Source organism: Chiloscyllium punctatum, chromosome 42 (genome assembly GCF_047496795.1).
Source record: "Chiloscyllium punctatum isolate Juve2018m chromosome 42, sChiPun1.3, whole genome shotgun sequence".
NCBI lineage: Eukaryota > Metazoa > Chordata > Chondrichthyes > Orectolobiformes > Hemiscylliidae > Chiloscyllium > Chiloscyllium punctatum.
The window spans coordinates 14,286,681-14,306,864 of NC_092780.1; the positions used below are offsets into that span (position 1 = coordinate 14,286,681).

The 20,184-nt window shown below is 42.0% G+C and overlaps 1 protein-coding gene across 3 annotated transcripts in view; it reads left to right on the top strand.

Annotated features, from left to right (window-relative positions):
- Positions 1-8,926: 8,926 nt before the first annotated feature.
- The window catches only part of casc3 (casc3 exon junction complex subunit), a 33,316-nt gene continuing 22,058 nt past the window's right edge, over positions 8,927-20,184 (top strand). For all 3 annotated transcript variants that reach the window (XM_072561451.1, XM_072561452.1, XM_072561453.1), the window contains exon 1: positions 8,927-9,103. In XM_072561451.1, the coding sequence (XP_072417552.1) occupies positions 8,957-9,103 (147 nt within the window). In that variant the 5' untranslated portion in view covers positions 8,927-8,956. The remainder of the gene's footprint in view (positions 9,104-20,184) is intronic.

The window sequence follows — 20,184 nt, forward strand, 5'->3', positions numbered from 1 at the left end:
CTCACACTCACTCTCTGTTCAGTACATTGAAGGACCCTCTCAATGACTCTGTCCAGTACAACAAGGGATCCTCACACTTGTTCCCCATCGAAGATTATGAGGGACCCTCACACTCTCACCCCGTCCAGGACAGTGAGGGACTCACACGCTCACACCCTGTCCAGGATAGCAAGGGACTCTCACTCACTCCCTGTATAGGTCAGTGAAGTGCCTTCATGTTCTCTCATTGTCCAGAACAGGGATGAACCCGCTCACACATTGCCTGACTATCACAATGAGACACATTCACTCCCAGTTTAGAACAGTGAGGGGCCCTATTCACAATACAGTGTCTACAGTAGAGTGTGACACCACTTCCCCAAAACTATGGAGTGGGAGACCCAATAATAAAAAATGAGAGATCCCTTTCCTGTCTTAGTCTGAGTGAGAGGACACATTCTGTCCCTAACACATTGAGTCATCCCCTGTCTGTGACCTAGTCTCCCCTGTCTGTGACCCAGTCTTTGTGTGATCTATTTTGACTTTTATACTGTGACGCTCAACCATAATGTCCCTGTTAGAGTTTGAAGGTGGCCTATACCGTGTCCCTTCTGCAATATCAAGTTAATCGATGCAGTATCTCTGATGTAGTCTGAAGCTGATATAATCAGTCATTTCCCTTGCTGCATCTCAAGTTGATAGATTCACTCAACGTCCTTGGTGCGGTCTCAGACTAATGTATTCACTTAGTGTCCCTGCTGCAGTTTCGGGTTGTTCTCTACAATGCTCCTGCTATCATATGAGCCTGATCTATTTACTCATTGTCCTTGCTACTGTCTGAAACTGACAGTGTATATTCATAGACTGTCCCCACAGCTGACTTGATCTTCTGTTCTCTACAAGCATACTGTAATCTTGAGGCTGATATCTTCATTCTGTGATGCAATGCACCATAATAGTCCAAAGCAGCATAATTTATTCACTTTGCTGGGGAAAATATTGAAATTCAAGAAAGCAGAAGTGATTTTGTTATGATATTTGTGGGAATGACATAATCAGGCAAATTTGTCAACCTGGAAAATAAATGGTATGTTTCCTTGAAAATTTCCCTGATTTGCTATTATTATTTTAGCAGAAGTCCAGCTTAGTTGCATGAATAAGGTTCCTTTCAACTTCCACTGCTGATTTATTCACCGTGTCCCTTGTTGCAGTCTGAGGTTGATTTATTCACTCTGGGTCCCTACTACAGTATAAGGCATTCAGTGTCACTGCTGCTGTCAGAAGCTGAGTCATTCACACGTTACCCTTGCTGCAGTCTCAAGTTGATGAATTCATTCACTGCCTCCGCTGCTGTCTTAGGCTGATGCATTTGGTCACTGCCCTTTGCTGATTTCTGAAACATACATTTAGTTGCTACCTCTACTATAGTCACCATTGATGCATTGAATTTCACTTAGCTCAACTTAGAATAAGTTGCACTTTCAGCTTTCTGTCCAGTTATTTGCTCTCTCCCAACCTTAGAGTTCAATAGGACCTTGAACAGATGGGACGAAACGTGGCTGATGGAATTAAATTCTGATAAATGTGAGGTGCTGCATTTTGTTAAGGCAAATCAGGGCAGGACTTATACACTTAATGATAAGGTCCTGGGGAGTGTTGCTGAACGAAGAGATCTTAGCATGCAGGTTCATTGTTCCTTGAAAGTGGAGTTGCAGGTAGTCAGGGTAGCGAAGAAGGCATATGGTATGCTTGCCTTTATTGGTCTGTTCAATGAGTATTGGAGTTGGGAGGTCATGTTGCAGCTGTACAGGACATTGATGAGGCCACTTTTGGAATACTACGTTCAATTCTTGTTTCCCTGTATAGGAAAGATTTTGTGAAACTTGAAAGGATTCAGAAAAGATTTACAAGAATGTTGCCAGGATTGAAAGGTTTGAGCTACAGAGAGAATAGGCTGGGGCTATTTTCCCTGGAGCATTGGAGGCTGAGAGGTGACCTTTAGGACATTAGGATGAGTTGGATGGAAGGATCTGTTTCCGTGCTGTACATTTCTATGATTCTAAAATGTTTAAAGTCTGAGCCAAACCGGTCAGGCAACATCCAAGGGGCAGTAGAATCAGCGTTTCGAGCATAAACCCTTCATCAGAAATTAGGCTTGTGGCCCAAAGGGGCTGAGAGGTAAATGGGAGGGGGTAGTGGGGCTGGGGGAAGGTAACTGGGAATGCAATAGGTAGATGAAGGTGATACATTGGAGAGGAGGGTGGAGAAGATAGATGGGCAGGAAGATGGACAGGTAGGACAGTTCAAGAGTGCAGTGCTGAGTTGGAAGATTGGATCTGGGATAAGGTAGGGGAGGGGAAATGAGGAAATTGATGAAATCCACATTTATCCCGTGTTGTTGGAGGGTCCCAAGGCAGAAGATGAGGCTTTCTTTCTCCAGGCTTCGGAATGTTAGGTTACGGCAGTGGAGGAGGCCCAGGACTTGCATGTCCTTGGCAGAGTGGGATGGGGAGTTAAAGTGTTCGGTCACAAGGCGGTGAGGTTGTTTTAGTGCATGCAGAGATGTTCTCTGAAATATTCCGCAAGTTGGTGTCCTGCCTCCCCAGGCTAGAGGAGACCACATTGGGAGCAATGGACACTGGCATGTGCGGAAGTACAGGTAAATCTCTGTCAGATGTGGAAGGATCCTTTGGGGTATTGGACGGAGGTTTTGCATCGAAGTTCTCTGACCTATCACCTTCATCTACCCATCGCATTCCCAGCTACCTTCCCCCCAGCCCCATTATCCCCATCCATTTATCTCTCAGCCCCTTTGGGCCACACACCACACTTCTGATGATGTGCTCAAAATGTTGATTCTCCTGCACCTCAGATACTGCCTGATTGGCTGTGTTTTTCCAGCACCAGTCTTTGAATCTGATCTCCAGCATCTGCAGTCCTCACATTCTCTTTAAAGTCTGAGCCAGTTTCTACTGCTGACACTTGGACCCAGGCTTCTCCTAATGCTATGGTGCAGCTCAGCAACATAATTTACAAACACAAGATTGGTTTCAATGTCCATGACAATGATTCCTAACTGTTCCCATCTGGCAACATCCTTAATTCCATTACCATAGTTGCTCTGCCATTCCAGGACTGAATTTTGCAATGGTATAATTAAACAGGAATAGTTCAGGAGGGAGGAGGAATACAGCATACAGGTGTAGGCTATTCGACTTTTTGAACCTGCTCTGTCATTCAATATGATCTTAGCTGATCATCCAATTCAGTATACTACTTCTGTTTTCTCCATTCGACAGTAAAAGCGTTGACAACAGAATTTTCGAAAACTGTCTCTTTATGGTCATTAGTTCACTCTTGCCAGAAACGTTATATCACCTCATTTCTAATCATCTCGCACACATTAATTTTGAGTTGCAAAATTAAAAATAGCTACTAGTGATTCAAATGTTTTGGAAGAAGTTGGCAAGTGTCTCATTTAACACTTCTCATTTGTCATCGACCTTTTTGCTCCATCAAGAGAAAGCTGAGATTTAATCATACATGAACTGTGATATGAAAGTATCTGGTCCTACTAAACATCCAATTGTTAGTAATGCAGAATCTCACTGAACTTTGCATGCAAATGGTATAACCTCTCCCTATCTCTGATCTGCAACTCTGTGTCAGCTCTTCTAATTCTTTTGACTGTACCTGATTTAATTGCTCTATTACTGGTGACCATGACTTCAGTTATCAAGGTCATAAATTCCAGAATTCCCTCCTTAAATCTCTCCATGTCTCTACCTCCATCAAGATGCTCTTCAAAATCTACCTCTATGACTGAGCTTTTGGTCATTTGCCTTCATTTTCTGAAGATGTAATTAGTGGGGCAGAGCTGTTCTGAAGAACTCAAAGTGTTAACTTTGTTTCCCTTTCCACAAATTCTATCAGACCTGCTGAGTTTCTCCAGTCTTTTTGGTTTTTAGTTTAGATACTGAGAGATTGTTGTCCGGCGAATCTAGAATACAGGATAGGGAACAGTCCAGGTCAAGGGCTCAATTGCATAGGACTCAGATGACGAGAAATTTCTTCAATCTGAGACTATGAATCTTTGGAATTTCCTTCTTCAAAGGGTTGTGGATGATCCATAATTGAATATATTAAAGGCTGGGATTGACAGATTTTACTGGTTGGCAAGATGTTATGAGTGATGTGCCACAGGGATCAGAGCTAGGACCTCTATCTTTTAATAATTTGCACATAAAACTTGGATGGAGGTACTCAAAGATATCATTGCTATATTATTTGCTGACACAAGGATAGTTAGGAAAGAAAGTGGTGAAGTGGATATAAGGAGGCTACAAAGGGATACAGATAGGTTGAGTGAGTGAGCAAAGATCTAGCAAATGGATCAGCATGCAGAAAAATGTGAAATTGTCCATTTTGGCTGGGGAAAAAAAAGAAAGCTCTGAGATGCAGAACAATCTGAATGGCCTATTGCATGAAAGGTTAGTATCTGTGTATGGCAAGTAATTATGGAGATTATAGAATATTATAGTTATATTTGAGGGGAATTTAATTCAAAAGTAGGAAGGTTATTCTTCATTTATATGGAGCATTGGTGAGACCAAAGCTGGAGTACAGTGCGCAGTATTGGTTTCCTTATTTAAAGAATTATCTAAATGTTTTCGAAGTAGTTTAGGGAAGGTTCACTAGAGTAATACCTGAAATGGGTAAGTTATCGTGTAAGAAAAAAATTGAACAGGACATGCTGGAATCCATTAATGGTTAGAAGAGTAAGAAGCAACTTGAGTAAGGTATGCAAGATCTTATGCCTTGACACGAAGTTTCTTAGTGTGGAAGAATTTAAAATCAGGGTCACCCATTTATGGCAGGGATCATGAGTTTTTTTTCTCTCACAAGCTTGTGAGCCTTTGGAACTGTCACCCTGAAAAGCCAGTGGAAGCTGAGCCTTTGAATATTTTTAAGGCAGAGGTGGATAGGTTTTTGGTAAGCAAGGGAATGCAAAGTCATCATCGGTAGGAGGAATGTGTAGTAATCAGATCAGCCATGACCTTGCAGAGCAGGCTTGAAGGGCTGTGAGGCCCATTCCTCGTTCAAATTTTCCTGTGACCGCTCATGTTCTGAAAGGAATCAAGGGACATAGGGAGCAGTTGGGAAACTGAAGTTGGAGGTAGAAGATCAGTCATGATTGTACTGAATTGTGGAGCAGGCTTGAGGAGTTTACTCTTGGCTTGCTTCATAAAGAGTCATGAAGATGGACAGCACGGAAACGAACCCTTCGGTCCAACTCGTTGATACCAACCAGATATCCTAAATTAATCTAATGCCATTTGCCAGCATTTGGCCCATATCCCTCTAAACTGTTTGTACTCATATACCCATCATTCTCTTTTCAAATGTTGTAATTGTCCCAACCTCCACCACTTCCTCTGGCAGCCAGTTCCATACACACACCACCCTTTGCATAAAACATTTGCCCCTTAGGTCCTTTTTAAATCTTTCCCCTCTCACCCCAAATCTGTGCCCTCTAGTTCTGGACTCCTCCAGGGAAAATACCTTGTCTATTTACCCTATATATCCCCCCCTGATTTTATAACCCCCTATAAAGTCACCCCACAGACTCTGGCACTCCATGGAAAACAGCCCCAGCCTATTCAGCCTCTCCCTACAGTTCAAACCCTCCAGCCCTAGCAACATCCTTGCAAATCTTTTCTGAACCCTTTCAAGTTTTACAACATTCTTCCTATAGGAGGGAGACCAGAATTACATACAATATTCCAAAAATGGCCTAACCAATGCCCTGTACAGCTGCAACATGACCTATATGTTCTAATCTTGTTATGTGTTCAGTATCTCACATTTTATGGAACCTATGAAGCATCTTGGTATATTTTATTATGTCAAAGAGGCTTTATAAGTACAAGTTATAATGCTCCTGTGAAGCAATTTGGTCCATTTTATTAAGTCAAAGTCATTGCAAACACTGTATTAAACTCATGCTACATGTGCACAGATGCATAACATGTTTGTACCAGTTAATTTCTTATGATTTTGCCACACAGAATAAGTTCTAGTTAATTATATCTAACGGTGTTCAACTGTCTGAAATTAACTTGCAGGTGGTTTCGGTTTGGTGTCTCTGAAACTACTATTTCCAACAGTGAAAGGGCCAGTTACAGCTCAAAGTGGGTTTCTGGCGGTATTGTTGTATCCTGTTCTCATTGTGGAAGTAATAGAATTGTAGACTTGTATGATGCATTTTCTTCTGTCAATAAATTGACTAAACAATGTGAGTGCTAAAAGGCTAAGGGTCCTTTCTGAAAAATGATTTACTGAATTAATAAAATTCCTGTACTTTTCAGTTTTCAAACACAATTGACTTACTTCTTAAAACGCATTACATTTTCTATGTATGTCACACATTCATTACTGGGGCTTCAATCTTTTAGACTATGTACCAAGATGTTCACCACGAGATCAAAGTTCTCAAAATTCCAGAAACTGAAGATCCCTTTATAAAATCTAGTATATTAGTGCATTGAGTTGGCGTTATCTTGGTAAAGCTGTGGAAAATCAACGACTGCTTTTACCAATATTTGTTAATATTAATGTTTATTTCCTTTTGTTTCCATTGCCACTCCAATCTACAGCACTTTCATAATGGTGATAGTTTTCAGACAATTCATCTTGATGTGGCTGTTAGCATTCAGGTCTTTGAAGAAAAGGTAGTGGGTTCTCATCCTATTCTGGGATTTGACCAGGCTTTCTGGACTTCCATTTCAGTCAGCTCTGGTACCACCACTGGCTGGTCATACAGCAAAATTTGGAGAGAGTTGGGTGCAACAAAGGCACATTTTAACAAAATATTGGAACTGAAAGTCAGACAGAAACCCATGCAGCTGCCCGAAAGTCAGAATTAATTTACTGCTCTGTCAGTTTCTGACACAGGTATAATTACATTATCATCAAATTGCTGATGGATAATGTGATTAAGCATTTTCTCTGTTAGTATAACTGATTCACACATTTGAACCCTTCTCGTTCCTTGATAGTTATTTTAAGCAACCTGTTGTGACACACTATTACACACCTGTGGAGCAAATGAAACTTGAACCCAGGACTCCTACCGTACATTGCCACTATTCCACAAGACTCTTAAAATATTGTTTAGCCAAACTGTTCAGACACACTTCTGGGGCTGGGGAAATCTTCAACCCAGCTTTCTGGCTGGGAGGTAGGAAAATACCTCAAAATTATCTGATCTCTTTATATCTTCATCTTAAAAGACCAAAATCTGACTTGGAAAGTGACAATCAAGCTTTTCTCTGATAATCCAATGTAATAAACAGAAGATATTGTAATAATTGTTCAGGATTAATTTTCAATCTGACAAACACCATACCCCAGTTATTAGGTCTTTGATTGTATGGAATCCATAAAACATAAAGGTTAGATTTAAAATTGCTGAAGGTGATGATGTTTTGGTAACTATTTTAGTCCAAACCAAAGGTGTGCCATTACATATCTAAACATATCAATTACAAATGGATAACACTGTTGTGTTATTTGATGGGAGTTTTTCTTATTCTTAGAAGATGCTGCACCTTGAATCCTTCCATGCACAGGTAGAAATGTCATTGTGAGTTCGGTTTGTGTTGTTAATCACTATTTATCAGTTGCTGGTTCCAACTTAGCAAAAATAAAGTGATTGTAGGAACTGCTCACCCATATCTCCAACCTTTAGCCAAACCAAACCAAAATCTGAACACCAATCTGGTGGTTTCTCCAATTCATGGACAAGGTGATCCTGAATTCATTCATACTATCCTTAAAGCAATATTGTGTCTTATAAAATGTGATTGGCAAATCTTTATGGTATCATTCCCTCAACTAGAAAAGCCTAGAACAAAGAGATTTTGACAACACCACACCAATTGCTAGAAGTTGTTCTCAGAGTGACTTGGGATGACAGTGACAATCTTGCCAATTTGCAACTCTCCGTTCAGGAATTATTGTTTAAAATGATTTTTAAAGACAGGGTTACCCCAGCAACGGTAATTACACTGTTCAGTGGCCTTGAATATGTCTTGGTGTGAACCAATTTTATGTCCACATTGTTACTCCCCCAGATTTTGAAAACATTTATCAAATCTTCTCTCCAAGAAGAATAAGTTCCACCTTATCCATCTTTGACCAAAGTGCCTCCTGTAATCAAACCTTTTTTGCATTCACATCTTTCCAAGAGAATGCTGCTTAGAATTGTAAACAACACTCAGCTACAGTCTCACCAATGATTTGTGTTTCTCCATTGGAACATTCTGTAAAATGATGGGACCTTCGACATCCGATGGATACCACAAAATGGATTGTCTAATTTTATAAGTTTCTTCTTTTTAATGGTATTGCTTTTCTTTGAGGTGGGGCCCACTTCAGAATCATGGAATCCCTATAGTAGGCCATTCGGTCAATCGATTCCACATATACCCAACCCCTATTCTATCCCTGTAACCCTGGATTTCCCATTGTCAATGCATCTCAACTGCACGTCTTTTGACTGTGGGAGGGAACCCATGCAGACACAGGGAGAATGTGATTCATGCATTTGTTTTGTTCCATGACACTAGGGCAATTCAATAAGTCCTTTTATGAATATTTTTTAAAGGAAAGCAGCACTATCTTTTAGATTGGAGAATAGTAGCCACAGGTTTCGAACTTTGTTGACTACAATTTCCAGGACGCTCTAGCCAGTGGGCAGTCTCTCTCTCACACATATACAAAATGACGTGAGGCATTCTGGGAGTTGTAGTTTTGACCGCCTGACCACACCCCAGTGTTGTCGGAGCAAATTGTGGTTCCCGTATGTGGGAAATGCGGGAATTGTAGTCCCTTCAGGCCCGAAACGGCACTTCCTGCCTACAACCTCCGACATGCACCGCGCCAAGAGACCTTCCGGTTGCCTCCATAGGGGAAGATGGCGGACAGGCGGCGGCGACGCGCCTCTCAGGACACCGATGAGGACGATGAGGACGTGCCCCGGTCGGACGTGGAAGCCGCTCCTTCCGTTGCTTGCATCCTGGATTTATCCGGCGTGCAGGCTCGTGAGGCCGAGTCTGAATGTGTGAGTGTACCGCGAGTCTCTGTGCGGCGGGAAGAGAACAGGGCCTGGAGATGTGGATCCAACCAGGTCGGTGAGGGCGAGGGTTCCGGTCTGTGGTCACCCACCGGGCGTTGGGGGCCGGCCTGTGGTCACCCACCGGGCGTTGGGGCCGGCCTGCGGTCACCCACCGGGCGTTGGGGCAGGCCTGCGGTCACCCACCGGGCGTTGGGGGCCGGCCTGCGGTCACCCACCGGGCGTTGGGGCCGGCCTGCGGTCACCCACCGGGCGTTGGGGCCGGCCTGTGGTCACCCACCGGGCGTTGGGGCCGGCCTGTGGTCACCGTGGTCTCCCTCCTATTGGATGGATATTGTGAAGCTTGAAAGGGTTCATGAAAGATTTACAAGAATGTTGCCAGAGTTGGAGGATTTGAGCTATAGGGAGATGCTCAATAGACTGGGGCTGTTTTCCCTGGAGCGACAGAGGCTGAGGGGTGACCTTATAAAATCATGATACCCTGGGGTCGGGAAGCCCAGAACAAGAGGGCATAGGTTTAGGGTGATAGTGGAAAAGTTTAAAAGAGACCTTTTCACATAGAGGGTGGTCCGAGTGTGGAATTAGCTGCCAGAAGAAGTGGTTCCGGCTAGAGCAGTTACAATATGTAAGAGGCATCTGGATGGGTATATGAATAAGAAGGGTTTAAAAGGATATGGCCCAAGTGCTGGCAAATGGGACTAGATTAGGTTGGGATATCTGGTTGGCATGGACAAGTTGGACTGAAGGGTCTGTTTCCGTGCTGTACATCTCTATGACCTACCAGGATTTGGGTCCGACTTGTGGTCTATCACTAGGGTTAGGGACCAATTTGTGGCTGGTGACCAGGTTTGGGGTCAGCCAATGGTTACTCCCTGGGCTGTGGGTCCACTCTGCGATCACCTTTGGCAAGTGTGCTTAATTTAATACACCGCTCAGTATGTCCGCCAAGTAGAGTGTGGGCTTGTTAATTTTATAAGTTATTTTGTTGAATTGGTTTTTATTATTACACTGATTGGAAGGTTTCAGGGTGTAAAGGTAATGGAGGTTAATTCCGTCTCTTTATGAAGCTTTTTCTTGTCTGACAAGTGACAACAGCCTTGAGCTCTAAACTGGTGTATGATCCTGAGTTTGGCCTCGATGATTTTTATTATTTGTGTTATAAATTGAGCATTAGGGTTGGATTGGAATTGCTGAAGCTTAATTTTAGAAGGCAATCAATCCACATTCGGTACGCACCCATTTCTTTACTCCTCTCCATTGAAATTTGTTTAACGTTGCATGCTACAGAATAGAATATTTGTGTTCCAAGTTTTGTCAACTTTATACATAGCCTTTTTCTTTGTGGAATATTGACTTGTCAATCTTAGTTGTCCTGTTGGGGCTGAGTTTGACGAAAGCTGATTCTATCTTGGGTCATATTTATCATCAATTTAGCGTGACAATGATAAGGGACTATCTGCAGTTAATTTGGCTCATGGTTACATGAGCTGGTGACTATGGATGAAGTTTGGGGAGCGACTAACTAAAAGATCAAATTGTTATCGACAGCTTAAAATAACTTGTGTGTTTGAGTTTTTAATAGGATGCATTATACAAATATAATGGCAGGTTTTCAAGTTTAAAAGGTTTTTTAACTGAAGAGTTCTGCTAATGCTCTGTCAAATTAGAGTAATAAGATGGTGGTTTTTTGGGTCTGTAAATAGTGAAGGAGCAAAAATGGCCTTTGCAGTGATATGTACTTAGAGTCATAGAGATGTACAGCATGGAAACAGACCCTTCGGTCCAACCTGTCCACACCAACCAGATACCCCAACCCAATCTAGTCCCACCTGCCAGCACCTGGCCCATATCCCTCCAAACCCTTCCTATTCCTATACCCATCCAAATGCCTCTTAAATGTTGTGATTGTACCCGCTTCCACCACATCCTCTGACAGCTCACTCCATACACGTACCACCCTCTGCGTGAAAAATTGCCTCTTAGGTCTCTTTTATATCTTTTCCCTCTCACTCTAAACCTATGCCCTCTACTTCTGGACTCCCTGATCCCAGGGAAAAGACTTTGTCTATTTATTGAATCTATGCCCCTTATAATTTTGTAAACCTCTATAACGTCACCCCTCAGCCTCCGACGCTCCAGGGAAAACAGCCCCAGCCTCTCCCTATAGCTCAAATCCTCCAACCCTGGCAACATGCTTGTAAATCTTTTCTGAACCCTTTCAAGTTTCACAAGGAAATGATGTTAGACCACAGAGAGATTTATACACAAGGAAGAGAATTTTAGAATTTCATTTGTTAGATGTGGGAGTTTAAAGAGAGTTTAACGGTTACTGTGGATTATATCTGCCATAAATGCTATTGGATGCTAATCTTATCAGATTCAGTGGGTCGGTTGGAGAGACAGAAGCAATGAGGAATTTGCAGCAGCAACAGTATGTGATGGATGGCAGTTATAGGAAGGGGGAAACGTCTCAGATACAGTCATATAGATGGGTTAACTCCAGGAAGGGTAAGAGAGGTAGGCAGCCAGTGCAGGAGTCTTTTGTGGATATGCCCATTTCAAACAGGTATACTGTTTTGGAAAATGTAAGGGGTGATGGATTCTCGGGGATGTAGCACGAACAGCCAAGTTTCTGGTATTGAGACTGGCTCTAATGCAACGAGGGGTACGTGGCTTCCAAGAGATCAATTGTGTTCGGGGATTCTGTAGTCCGAGGTACAGACAGACATTTCTGTGGCCAGAAGAGAAAAAGCAGAATGGTGTGTTGTTTCCCTGGTGCTAAGGTCAGGGATGTCTCAGAGAGGGTGCAGAATGTTCTCACGGGGGAGAGGGGCCAGCAGGAGGTCATTGTCCACATTGGAACCAACGACATAGGAAGGGTTGAGATTCTGAAGGGAGATTACAGAGAGTTAGGCAGAAATTTAAAAAGGAGGTCCTCAAGGGTAGTAATATCTGGATTACTCCCAGTGCTACGAGCTAGTGAGGGCAGGAATAGGAGGATAGAGCAGATGAATGCATGGCTGAGGAGCTGGTGTATGGGAGAAGGATTCACATTTTTGGATCATTGGAATCTCTTTTGGGGTAGAAGTGACCTATACAAGGAGGACAGATTGCACCTAAACTGGAAGGGGACTAATATACTGGCAGGGAAATTTGCTAGAACTGCTTGGGACGATTTAAACTAGTAAGGGGGTGGGGGGGGCGCGTAGGTAGGACCCAGGGAGATAGTGAGGAAAGAGATCGATCTGAGACAGGTACAGCTGAGAACAGAAGTGAGTCTAATAGTCAGGGCAGGCAGGGACAAGGTAGGACTAATAAATTTAACTGCATTTATTTCAATGCAAGGGGCCTAACAGGGAAGGCAGATTAACTCCGGGCATGGTTAGCAACATGGGACTGGAATATCATAGCAATTACGGAAACATGGCTCAGGGATGGGCAGGACAGGCAGCCGAATGTTCCAGGATACAAATGCTACAGGAAGGATAGAAAGGGAGGCAAGAGAGGAGGAGTGGCATTTTTGATAAGGGATAGCATTACAGCTGTGCTGAGGGAGGGTATTCCTGGAAATACATCCAGGGAAGTTATTTGGGTAGAACTGAGAAATAAGAAAGGGATGATTACCTTATTGGGATTGTATAGTCAGAGGGAAATTGAGAAAAAACTTGTAAGAAAATCTCAGCTATTTGTAAGAATAATAGGGTAGTTATGGTAAGGGATTTTAACTTTCCAAACATAGACTGGGACTACCATAGTGTTAAAGGTTTAGATGGAGAGGAATTTCTTAAGTGTGTACAAGACAATTTTCTGATTCAGTATATGGATGTACCTACGAGAGAAGGTGCAAAACCTGACCTATTCTTGGGAAATAAGTCAGTGCAGGTGACTGAGGTGTCAGTGGGGGAGCACTTTGGGGCCAGCGACCATAATTCTGTTTGTTTTAAAATAGTGATGGAAAAAGATAGACCAGATCTAAAAGTTGAAGTTCTAAATTGGAGAAAGGCCAATTTTAATGGTATTAGGCAAGAACTTTCAAAAGCTGATTGGAGGCAGATGTTCGCAGGTAAAGGGCCGGCTGGAAAATGGGAAGCCTTCAGAAATGAGATAACAAGAGTCCAGAGAAAGTATATTCCTGTCAGGGTGAAAGGAAAGGCTGGTAGGTATAGGGAATGCTGGATGACTAAAGAAATTGAGGGTTTGGTTAAGAAAAAGAAGGAAGCATATGTCAGGTATAGACAGGATAGATCGAGTGAATCCTTAGAGTATAAAGAAGGTAGGAGTATACTTAAGAGGGAAATCAGGAGGGCAAAAAGAGGACATGAGATAGTGTTGGCAAATAGAATTAAGGAGAATCCAAAGGGTTTTTACAAATATATTAAGAACAAAAGGGTAACTAGGGAGAGAATAGGGCGCCTTAAAGATCAGCAAGGCAGCCTTTGTGTGGAACCACAGAAAATGGGGGAGATTCTGAATGAATGTTTTGCATCAGTATTTACTGTAGAAAAGGATATGGAAGGTATAGGTTGTAGGGAAATAGATGGTGACATCTTGCAAAATGTCCACATTAGAGAGGAGGAAGTGCTGGATGTCTTGAAACAGTTAAAGGTGGATAAATCGCCAGGACCAGATCAGGTGTACCCGAGAACTCTGCACGAAGCTAGAGAAGTGATTGCTGGGCCTCTTGCCGAGATATTTGTATCATTGATAGTCACAGGTGAGGTGCTGGAAGACTAGAGGTTTGCAAACATGGTGCCACTGCTTAAGGAGGGCAGTAACGATAAGCCAGGGAACTATAGACTGGTGAGCCTGACTCAGTGGTGGGCAAGTTGTTGGAGGGAATCCTGAGGGACAGGACGTACATGTATTTAGAAAGGCAAGGACTGATATGGGATAGTCAATATGATTTGGATGCGAGCATAAGAGGTACAGTTAGTAAGTTTGCAGATTACACCAAAATTGGAGGTGTAGTAGACAGTGAAGAGAGTTACCTCAGATTACAACAGGATCTGGACCAGGTGGGCCAATGGGCTGAGAAGTGGCAGATGGAGTTTAATTCGGATAAATACAAGGTGCTGCATTTTGGGAAAGCAAATCTTAGCAGGACTTCTACACTTAATGGTAAGGTCCTAGGGAGTGTTGCTGAACAAAGAGACCTTGGAGTGCAGGTTCATAGCTCCTTGAAAGTGGAGTCACAGGTAGATAGGCGAAGTTTAAGAAGGCATTTGGTATGCTTTCCTTTTATTGGTCAGACTATTGAGTACAGGAGTTGGGAGGTTATGTTGCGGCTGTACAGGTCATTGGTTAGGCCATTGTTCGAATATTGCGTGCAATTCTGGTCTCCTTACTATCGGAAAGATGTTGTGAAACTTGAAAACGTTCAGAAAAGATTTACAAGGATGTTGCCAGGGTTGGAGGATTTGAGCTACAGGGAGAGGCTGAAGACGCTGGGGCTGTTTTTCCCTGGAGCGTTGGAGGCTGAGGGGTGACCTTTATAGAGGTTTACAAAATTATGAGGGACATGGATAGGATAAATAGACAAAGTCTTTTCCCTGGGGTTGGGGAGTCCAGAACTAGAGGGCATAGGTTTAGGGTGAGAAGAGAAAGATATAAAAGAGACCTGAGGGGCAACATTTTCACGCAGAGGGTGATACGTGTATGGAATGAGCTGCCAGAGGAAGTGGTAGAGGCTGGTACAATTGCAACATTTAAGAGGCATTTGGATGGGTATATGAATAGGAAGGGTTTGGAGGGATATGGGTTGGGTGCTGGCAGGTGGGACTAGATTGGGTTGAGATATCTGATCGGCATGGACAGGTTGGACCGAAGGGTCTGTTTCCATGCTGTACATATTTATGACTCTAAATGTAAGGGTGGTAGTGAAGGGTTGCTTTTTAGACTGGAGGCCTGTGACAGTGGTATTCCAGGATCGGTGCTGGGTTGACGACTTTTTGTCATTCATATAAATGATTTGGATGTGAACATATGGTTGGTAAGTTTGCAAATTGGAGGTGAAATGAACAGCGAAGGAGGTTACCTAGAGTACAACAGGATCTTGATCCAACAGGCTGAGTGGCAGATGGAGTTTAATTTTGATAAAATGTGAGGTATTGCATTTTGGAAAGGCAAATCACGGCCGGACTGAGACACTTAATGGTAAGGTCCTCGGGAGTGTTGCTGAACAAAGAGATCTTGGAGCGCAGGTTCATAATTCCTTGAAAGTGGAATCCTAGTTAGTGAAGAAGGCATTTGGTACGCTTTTCTTTGTTGGTCCGAGCATTGTGTGTAGGAGTTGGGAGGTCATGTTGCAGCATTACAGGACATTGGTGTGGGTAGTTTTGGAGTATTGCATGCAATTCTGGTACCTTTCACTATTGAAAGGATGTGGTGGAGGCCGGTACAATTACAACATTTAAATGGCATGAATAGGAAGGGTTTTCAGGGATATGGGTCAAATGATAGCAAATGGGACTTGATTTATATAGGATATCTGGTTGGTATGGATGAGTTGGACAAAGGGTAAAATCATCTGTATGGTGGGTGGCACAGTGGCTCAGGGGTTAATGCTGCTGCCTCACAGCAGTAGGGATCCAGGTTCGATTCCTGCCTCGGGCAACTGTCTGTATGGAGTTTGCACGTTCTCCCCACGTCTGCATGGCTTTCCTCCGGGTGCTCCGGTTTCCTCCCACTATCCAAAGATGTGAAGGCCAGTTGCCCCTAGCCTTAGGTGCATTAGTCAGGGGTAAATATAGGGTGGGGGAATGGGTCTGGGTGAGTTGCTCTTCAGAGGGTCGGTTGGACTTTTTTGGGCCGAAGGGCCTGTTTCCATAATGTAGGGTATCTAATATAATCTAGGAGTTTAATTTGACCTGAAGACTGATTTTATTACACTGCAGCTATACAGAGCTTATGTATGGATCTATACCTTACATATGGCTTTTCAAATGCATTAATTTGCAAAAGTTGATGTACCCACTTTCTGGTTACTTGTGTATTTTAATGATTGAGAAAGTGTAGACTGGATACAAATATTTTCTGACTAGCTTTGTTTCAATTAAATATTTGAAGCTTGGAAATAGAGTTGAATAATATAATTCAAGGTAGAAGAAATAAAGCCAGAATATGTTAAAATGAATTGACATTATCAATTTAAATAGCAAAAAAAAAAGATATTTTGTTTGGAAGCTTTTCGTGTAAACTGACAATGTAAGGCCTGTGCGTCTTTATACAAGACTGACTAAATCCAAGGAAAAAATATAAAGCAGTTAAAGGCATTCAAGCTAACTATAAGGTAACAGCTAATTATTTTCGAGTTTTTATTTAAAGCAAGGAGCTAGAAGCTCCGAGAAAAGTCTGGGTGATATGTATGTCAATTTAAATCAGCCATTCATGACTTTTTGCATGCATTAAGTGGTTAGCCCTAAAGAAGTATGAAATGGTTTACTGGGCTTTGGATTTAATGAAGGTTTTCAACTGGAAATAATAATCTTTTTTTACTTTAATTGCTGATGGAGTTGCTGTATATTTCTAGCACTTCCTGTTTCTATTTTCACCCTTTACATTTTAATTCCAGAGTAAAAAGATTACTGATAAATTCAGAAGCATCAATCAATCGATTTCAAAGGATAGTGAAGAAGGTGTTTGTTATGCTTTCCTTTATTGGTCAGAGTATTGAGTACAGGAGTTGGGAGGTCATGTTGCGGCTGTACATGACATTGGTTAGGCCACTGTTGGAATATTGTGTGCAATTCTGGTCTCCTTCCTATTGGAAAGATGTTGTGAAACTTGAAAGGGTTCAGAAAAGATTTACAAGGATGTTGCCAGAGTTGGAGAATCTGAGCTACAGGGAGAGGCTGAAGAGGCTGGGCTGTTTTCCCTGGAGCGTCAGAGGCTGAGGGGTGACCTTATAGAGGTTTACAAAATTATGAGGGGCATGGATAGGATAAATAGACAAAGTCTTTTCTCTGGGGTCGGGGAGTCTAGAACTAGAGGGCATAGGTTTAGGGTGAGAGGGGTAAGATATAAAAGAGACCTAAGGGGCAACCTTTTCACGCAGAGGGTGGTATGAGTATGGAATGAGCTGTCAGAGGATGTGGTGGAGGCTGGTACAATTGCAACATTTAAGAGGCATTTGAATGGGTATATGAATAGGAAGGGTTTGGAGGGACATGGGTCGGGCGCTGGCAGGTGGGACTAGATTGGGTTGGGATATCTGGTCAACACGGACGAGTTGGACTGAAGGGTCTATTTCCATGCTGTACATCTCTGACTCTGACAAGAATAACAATAGAAATCATACTATTGTGGGGGTGAGAGGTTGCTCATGTTTGTAGTTGGTCCAATCTACTGTAGCTTTTGGTTTATGAAAAATTCAGTTTGGTTGTTTGTAAGGTTGGTGGTCGGGAGGGTGAAGCCTGATGATATACTAATGGTTAGGTAGGTAAGACTTGTTAAGTATTCTGGTATTGAACTTTTTGGTGTTTAACAAATACAAGGGGTAAAATCGCCTATCATTAGTGATGTGATTTGAGAATCTGCCTTGTGCCAAGGAAATAAAATAATGTGAGTGATACTGTCTCAAATCACTAAACTCATGATTTGCTGTTTGTTTGGAAATGGTCATAGCATCTCTCCCTTCCCCTGTCAGTCCAGCTCCCATACTGACTATTTCAGTAGAAATTTCTGCAGAAACAAGCAACATTGATCCATGCATTTAAAGCTGGTAAACAGATCACTGATGGTGAGACTTGTTGTTTAATAAGCACTTCTAATTTATGTTACATGTTGCAATGATTTGTTTTTCATGTAATTTGTTGCATCTGAAAAAATGCATGACGAAGATAACTTGATTTGGACTTGGGACAAATCCAGTTGTTTAGAGGAATGTCTTTTAAAACGTACACGTGGTGATTATATCTAAAGATCTGACATGAGAGATTAAATGAAAAGACCCAGCAAACAACTGGGCCTGATTAACTTGGCTGATTGACTTGGACAGAGGGCTGCAAAATCTGCTCTGAGCACGTTATCTCTAGTAATGTGTGACAAAAAAGCGTTCTTTGATTTTGTAACATTGTGACATTGTTGCATTTGTTGACATTGATAAACTACTGCTATCCACTATTGATTGTTTGAAAGTTTCTGTGGACTTTGATGAAGTTTGACGAGGAAGACTTCCATGGCTTTCTCTCAAATCTCCGTGTGTTGAGAAAAAGCTAAGCTGGAAAATTGGAAAGCCATCAGTTTGACAGCCAAACCATCTTGCTTACTCCAGTGCCACAAGGAGGAATTTTTAATATGAAATGCACGTGAGAGCAGAATTAATAGCCATAACCCCACAAGTGGGAAATGAATATCATTTAATTGAATTGACTTTAATTGTGCAAGGAGATGTTGAAACAAACTACTCTTCACTGGTCAGTTTCTCTTTGGACATAATTATGTTTTCAGTCTCTGCTGTTTCAGCAGACAGTTCTATTTTAGTTTGGATCAGAGGCTTTTGCAAGTGTTGCTCGTAATACCAAGAGTTTGCTTTGGAATCATCGATGGACATCTTTGAACACTGCACTTAAGGGATATTCTGTAATGGAAGCTCTCCTAATAAATTTAATATAGAGAGGGAAAGCATTCACCGTTTCACTTGCAGTACTTCAGACCAGTTGTAGTCTGCCTTTTTTTAAACCATTATGATGGAGCATAGACACAGTCAGCAATTCAGCAAGTTTACCCTGACAAAATCTTCCAAACAATCTTAGTTTTGCTATTTGTGAGGTGAATTAATGTATATGGCTCGTCATGCTCCTTTGAACCTCCCGCTCCAACAATTTGTAAACATATCAATCAGCTTTGCTCCATTATAACACGTAGGGTTAGGAGATGTTAACAACGTGTGATGTACAGTTATGTTGTGCAAGACTGCTGTGCTTTGAAATTTTGACTTTTTCTGGAATCTGTTAAACCTCTTAGCACATGGGGTTCAATCGCTTGTTAAATATTTCTATACATATGAGGGATCCAAGATGAACTGGGTTTTGAGAACCACAGGTGCAGGTAATTTGTTTTTTTTAAACTAAAATCCAATACAAAATGTTATTTGTGTATTAAAGTCTGTTAATAAGATGATTAAACAGGAGCTTCTTTAAGAAATGTTTTCTGGTAAATATATTAAGATATAAGGTGTCCTCTCATGCAGTATCTGTGTGGTGAGATAATGATTGTTCCATGTTTTGGAGAGTAAAATATTGTGCTTGGTAATTAGTAAATGCAGTTTTACTAAATATTATTAACCTCTGAGCCTTTGACTCCCATTGTCATTATTGTGATAGTATTTTATAATGATCAAAATATGTTTTCTGTGTTAAGGTTCTGGCTGCTGGAATTCTACTGTGTATATTTAATTCAGATTTAAAAATTTAAAATCATTAATTCTGTAAAATATAATTTACGTTGGCTGATTTTAAATCAGTAGTTATCACCTGGCAATGAGAAATTGTAGTCCATTCCAATTAATGTCAGTTTTGACTATTTTTTAAAATGAGATTTGGATAATTTGTTTACATGTCATGCTTTGAAGTGTGATATGATTCCGTGTCTGAGATGTTTCATGTTGTGTAGAGTTCTATGAAGAATCAGATTTTCAGGTTTGACCCCAGAATTAGATTAGATTAGATTACTTAGTGTGGAAACAGGCCCTTCGGCCCAACAAGTCCACACCACCTCGCCGAAGCGCAACCCACCCATACCCCTACATCTACCCCTTACCTAACACTACGGGCAATTTAGCATGGCCAATCCACCTGACCCACACACCTTTGGACTGTGGGAGGAAACCGGAGCACCCGGAGGAAACCCACGCAGACATGGGGAGAACGTGCAAACTCCACACAGTCAGTTGCCTGAGGTGGGAATTGACCCCGGGTCTCTGGCGCTGTGAGGCAGTAGTGCTAACCACTGTGCCACCCACGGTGAATTTGATCTGAATCCCAGAAAGACAATAAGCACAGCAGGGTAGTCTGTTCTGTTGTTTACTGTTGCAGGGGTATAAATTATTTAGAATCAAGTAATCAACTTAG